The sequence below is a fragment of the Gymnoscopelus braueri genome (genome assembly GCF_963280865.1).
Source record: "Gymnoscopelus braueri genome assembly, chromosome: 22".
NCBI classification, from domain to species: Eukaryota; Metazoa; Chordata; class Actinopteri; order Myctophiformes; family Myctophidae; genus Gymnoscopelus; species Gymnoscopelus braueri.
The window spans coordinates 5,052,596-5,059,140 of NC_137624.1; the positions used below are offsets into that span (position 1 = coordinate 5,052,596).

The window sequence follows — 6,545 nt, forward strand, 5'->3', positions numbered from 1 at the left end:
AAGTGACCATGCCCATGTATGGACGAAACAGGTACAAAGCCTCATGTAAGCCCGACCCCTTGGGTCTGGCAAAAATAGGCTACATATACAAGAGCTTGTAACTTGGCCATTGTCGCTGTGTGACACCGTCGTCCGATGAAGTATAACTTGGTCTTACTTATGGGTGTGTCCATCCATCCATCTGTCCACCACTTTGGTCCCAAACAACAGATCTCCAAAACTACAGGATGCATTGCCATGAGGTTTGTTGTGTACCTTCGTGCCCCACAGATACTGACCCTTACTGGCGAGCCCATGAGCTTTCCTCTAGCACCACCCTGAGGCCAAACCTTGCACTTGCATGCACAATACCTCAGAAATTAAACGTATTCAGTGCGTTCATGCTCCCCGGAAGATGAACCCTAAATATTTGAGTGACCATTTGACTGTTCCTGTAGCATGACCTAACGCTGAGGCCAAAATATCAACTTTTCACACAAGCTACGTGTGAGCTTCCAGGATGAACCCTAATGAATGTTTCCTGCTACTGCCATCATTTGTTCAATTTTCAGTTGGGTGCAAGGAGCAGCAGCATTGAAGCTTTTAGACTTGTAGTCATGTTTATTTTATTTTTTATTCAGCGGTGGAAAGGGGCTTCCATAGAAACTGTCAACAATCGCAAGTCAAGTTATGTAAAAAATGGTTTATAAAAAGGTCAGAGACAACAACCCTGAGTTTGGCGTGACAGGCCGCATAGTCATATATCAGAGATTTGAGCATTTGGATTCAGCGCTATATGTGATCAGCATCAACAATGAGACAAACATCCTGGTTGCCACGGCTAAAGACAACGTCGATGATTGAAGCGACTGTCTGTTGACCTCCAAGACAGTGATGCCAGCTCGCCCTCTGATGACACTGACCCAGCTGTTTGTAAGTAGCCTAAACACATTGTTTGTCAACCAGTGGTCCACGTGGCATGATGACAGGTGGTCCATGGGAAAATGTTTAAAAGTGTTGTTAAGAATATGTTTAAATAATTATATATTAAAATTGCCTAGAGGGTGGGCGGGTGGGTGGACAGACTTACAGTGTATGTCACAAACTTAACATGCAGACTTGTGAGGCACACCGTTGCTCCGACCCACACAAAACTTGGCAGAAATACTGTTCGGGGGTCTGCCATCAGAATAGCCACACCAAGGACCACGTGTGGCCCCTGGTGTAATCTAGTATTTCATAAGTTCATCAAATGTAAAATTTGGAACTAAGTAGTTCAGGCATAGTGTGGAGAAAAAGCTAGAAATAAAATATTGGCTTTTAACGATGTTGAGCTCCGAAAGTGATTGTACGGTCTACAGTTAAATAGGCCAAAATGCGAAGTGGCCTGTTGATGCGTTTGTGTTGGAGCTTCTTCCATTGCCTAATGGAAATGTACACGCAAAGGTTCACGCCGACTGAGCAAACCAAACAGTGTCTGAGATTAAAGACGTAGCTCAGCTTAGCTCAGAAACTGAGGCGTGTTTTGCCCTAACCAATCACAGTCTGAGTCGACGGTCCCGCCCCCTCGGGCTATGGGATCGAGGACTCTATACACACACACACACACACACACACACACACACACACACACACACACACTTATTTGTTAAAGTGTTGAACGTGATCTGTATTGTTACTTTACAGGTGCATAAGGGTCCAAATTATTTGTGTTCAGCTCCTCTGACTTTGTAGCAGCATTAGTAATTGTAATTGTAAGCAAATGTCTACCTACAACAGCAGCAGTATAATGTTGCCAGAAGAAGGCAGGGCAAGGTGACTCCACACATAAACTGTAACTATAGTGAGCATGCAAGATGCTGCAAAGTGACCAGTGCCAGTGTTCTTGGCTTTGTTCATCCTGGAGGGTGTATTAGCATCTCTCAAGCTTTACTTTGGCCAGCTTGCATCTGATTGTCCGAGTGAAGGTCTTTATCAGTCTACTGTCAGTAGCCTTGTGGCTGTGGAGCCACTTTCCATGTAGCATAATCTGAACCAGTCTGTGGTGGGGGTGACTATCTTTGGTCTCCCTAAAACATCAATCAGACGACTGCACTTGATTCAGAACGCTGCTGCTCCAGTCCTTAATACTAGTCCCATGTGGAACCTCTCCCTCCGTTATATAGTTCCGAGATTAGGTCAGATGTAAACAATTTTTTGAACACTGTTCTAAAAAGTTTACTTTCCGGAAAAGCCTCAAACATCTGTAGGTGTCTGGGACTACCTTTACTTTTTGGATACGATGTTGTGAAAAAGGTGATATTCACTACGTTTGGACGGACTCTACCTCTGCTGGTAGCCGGTACAGTGGGACCTCATCTCGGAGCTGGAGGGAGAGGTTCCAAATGTGGTTATACTAATACCAAGAAAGTGGAGCATATCACTCCAGTTCTTAAAACGTTACACTGGCTCCCTCTGTGTCAAATAATTGATTTCAAAATACTGCTGTTGGTCTATAAAGCTTTTGAATGGTTTAGGGCCAAAATACATTTATGATCTTGTGCAATATCATGAACCATCCAGATCATCTGGTAAAGGTCTTTCTGTCCCTAAAACCAAAAATAAACTTGGGGAAGCAGCATTTAGTTTGTATGCACCACATATTTGGAACAAACTCCAAGAAAACTGCAGGTCTGCTGCCACTCTTATTTTAAAACACAACTAAGGACCTTTCTCTTTGCCACTACCTTTTATTGAGTTACTTTTCTTTTTCCATTTCTTCTGCACTGTAACTGTATTATTTTTTTTACTTTTAGTTTTTAGTTTGCATCCTAAGATCATTGTATAATTGTGTTTCCTTTGCTTGATGTTCTATGTAAAGCACATTGAATTGCCTTGTTGTTGAAATGTGCTATACAAATAAAATTGCCTTGCCTTGCCTGTGATGATTCTGCGAGCTTTTCTGAAAGCGGACATATTATGTCCTGAATGGATCGGTAGGTCACTTCGGCTGTTCTCATGACCCTTTGTGTTGCCTTGTGCTTGAGGTCAGTACAGTTCCCCCAGGCAATGATGCAGCCAGTCAGGATGCTCTCGGTGGTGCCTCTATAGAACAGTCGTCCTCAAAGTGGGGTCCAGGGACCCCCAGGGGTCCTTGAAGGGGTTCCAGAGGTCCCAAGCAAAATGATTGATAGTTTGGAACAAAATGGACACTCAAAGAGGTTTGTAACTGTGTACAAATGGAACCGAATGGACCCTTAAGTGTCCATTTGGTTCCATACAATGTCAGAGTCATGGGGGTCCATGGCTTAATTCATATCAACCTGGGGGTCCTTGAAATTGAAAAGGTTTGAGAACCACTGCTCTAGAAGGCCTACGGGACCATGCATGGGTCCCATGACCTGTGAAAGTAGAGGCGTTGTTGTCTTCTTCACCACCCATTCAGTGTGTACATCAGGGGTTTCTCATGCAGTGATGTGGACTCCCAGGAATTAGAAGTTTCTGACCCACTCCAATGCAGCACCCTTTATGTGTACTCTCTCTCTATGTGACGTCCTGTAGTCCACAATCAGGTATTTGGTCTTGTTGACGTAGAGAGCCAGGTTCAATTCCCTGGGTCGGCTGGACAACTCTGGGGGGGGGGGGGAACGAATGACCAACACTCACTCGTCCCTCGACATCGTTGAAGCGCCCTTGAGGAAGGCACTGTGAACCCCCAAACTGCAGTGGTTGGGCAGCTCCCAGACGTGAATGTGTGTCACATGTGTGATTGCTGAAAAAGAGTGCTCAGTGAACCTCCCCTGGATAAATAAACTTAACAAAACAAAAGAAAACGTCTGAGGGGTACTATGGTGTTGAAGGCTGAGCTGTGGTCTATGAGGAGCATTCTCACCTACATAAGGAGTGTGTAGCGTTGTGGCTACTTGTTCTGTCCAGTTGCCTGCACTTATTACTTGCTCCCTGATGGGACTGTTTCAGAAACTAATCACAATTGTTAAATACACTGCACTTTCTTTTTTTTCTTTTTTTTTTACAGTGGGGCTGCTCTGTATGAGGCTAGCTATCATCTATAAGAGGGTCCTTTGTGCGTGCGTGCGTGCGTGCGTGCGTGCATGCGTGTTTATCTTGCAAACTGCCGGACCAATCAGTGCCAACTTTCTTGTGTGCACACTGCCAGCAGGCCAAAAGGCTAAAGCACCTCCATTTTTGTGTTTTATATTATTTTTAATATTTTCATTTCATTCATTTTATATCATGTTCAGGCCACTATAGCCTGGAAATGTAGTTGAAAGTGGTCTCCACATACTGTATGGACATGTTACAAATTTTGACGCTCACTGTCCGCCCAGCGTCCACTCACAAGGCCATTTTAATTTTAAAAATTAATAAAGGATTGAAGTAGTCAATAGGGCTCTGACCGAGCTGAAACCTTGCCCATAGATACGTACGTCATAGATGCAGACTGCCCACATGAAGTCAGAGATCCATGTGGGTGTCACTCCGTTGGTCTAACAACAAACACATCATCTTTCTAGCCAGGGAGGATGTGAATTCTGAACATACATTACACCACACTGGTAGCTAGTTCTCAACGCGGACTCTGGGGCCACCAGGGGTCCACAGTGTGTATTGGGGTCCCAGAGAATGAGATAACAATTGGGAGGGTATTTAAGAAGCAAAAAAGGTTGACAAGTGGCCAACTCTGGTACTGCATGTTCGGGCCCAAACTTGGATGGTGAGCCCAATGGGCTCGACGCACGTGCTCGCTCATGTAGGTAGTTTGTAATGTATGACGCATAAAGGACACTAATGTGCATGCTTACACCCACACCTCCAGGGCAGTAGTGCGCTCGCTGGGTGAGCGACTTTGATAGAAATGAGTTGGCGGGTTTCTAATATAGATCAATAGGCGTGATGCATATCATACCGGGAGAATCAATGCATTACACCACTGGTTCTCACTGTGGGGTCTGCGGACCCCCAGGGGTCCTTGAGGGGTTTTCAGGGGGTCCCCAGTCCTCAGTTTTACCTCTTTTTAACCTTCACTTTAATAATTTATATTAGCTATTATGTGAAAATAGCAGATCTATTTTTTTCCCATTTTTTTAAATCTTTTTTGTAATCTAGAAAAAAAACAAAGAAAACATCCCTGGGACTAAATATTTTCAGATGGGGGTCCCGGGCCAATCAACTTAGGGGTCCTTGACATGAAAAGGTTTGGGAAATCAATGCATTACACCAGTGGCTCTCAAAGTGGGGTCCGGGGACCTCCAGGGGTCCTTGAAGGGGTTCCATGAGTCCCAAGCAAAACTATCGATAGTTTGGAACCAAATGGACACTATTACAGAGGTTTGTAACTCTGACGGTGTCCAAATGAGTACACCGTCAGAGTTATGGGGTCGGTCCGTGGCTTAATTCATACTAACCTGGGGGGTCCTCCGTGACATGAAAAAAAGTTTGAGAATCAATGCATTGCACACTCAGTGGCACAAGCGAGTCGGGAACATCCAGGACGTCCCATCTCTTTCCCCTCTCAGTTGTCCCCTAGGCGGACGCCCTGACCCCAGTTATAACGACCTTGCGCCGGCTGCTGCTCCTGAGCTTGTCTCCTGCCGGGCGGAGCGCCGAACCCCGACCCGCCCCCTGCTCTCCTGCTGGGCAGCAGCCGGTACAGGAACTCCGGCGTGGCGAGGAAGGAGCGCCCTCCCTGCTCCACGGGGTACCGGAACATCACAAACCAGTAGAGATGGCCCACCAGGTTCCCTATCAGCTCGTTCACGATCGAGCCGTCGACGATGTAGTTAAACACCAGGATGACCCACGGCAGGTAGCAGGCCTTGAACCGCGTGCCGAACCAGAACGAGACGACGGTGTCCTTGTTGAGCTGGGCCCAGACGTAGAGCGCAGACATGACCAGCGGGACCATCAGCACCTGCATGTTCATGAGCGCGCCGATCCCGACGATGCAGGCCCAGTTGAAGAGCAGCATGAAGGCGTAGTCGGCCGGCCTGCCGTCGAACTGGCCCGTCTCCAGCCTGGTGGAGTACTGGTAGAGGAAATACAGGTTGACCAGGTAGAGGAATCCAGTCGGGTAGAACAGGGCGGCCGTCAGCGGTCTCCAGATCTGAAACCTGGTGAAGATCTTCTCCGGCCATAGTATGAGGTACAAGGGGTTGATCAATCCCAGTTTCACCGCCAGCGGGAGGGTCACGGACAGGGCGAACCAGTGTCGGGTGATCAAGGGGATTCCTTTGAACCAGTCTACGAAATCCGCCATTTTGGAACTGACGTTGAGGAAATAGATGTCACTAAATTGGGGGCGCCTCTCGTCTCGTATGTGTGTCTCTATCGCTTCTCTTCTCTGTCGTCTCTCCTCTCTGTCCTTCGGTGTAGGTCTCTGCAACAGTACTGCGTTATGGGAGCCCCCGCAACGCCTCATATAGGCCGGCCAGAGCCGCTGGTCTGATGTCATCAGACAGCATGTGATGTCATGATGAGACGTGTGATGAGTGTGCGTTTTCGCCTGCCTAGTCCTGACAAACTGGGAAAGCATCAGTGTCATTTTTGATTATAGCTATAATATATAC

The 6,545-nt window shown here is 46.8% G+C and overlaps 1 protein-coding gene across 1 annotated transcript; it reads right to left on the reverse strand.

Moving 5' to 3' along the window:
• Positions 1-5,491: 5,491 nt before the first annotated feature.
• Positions 5,492-6,235, reverse strand: LOC308078504 (derlin-1-like; the record flags this gene model as incomplete). Its single annotated transcript, XM_080419691.1, has 1 exon — positions 5,492-6,235. One exon carries the CDS (start codon positions 6,233-6,235, stop codon positions 5,492-5,494), a length of 744 nt encoding a protein of 247 aa, XP_080275817.1.
• Between the last annotated feature and the right edge of the window lie 310 nt (positions 6,236-6,545).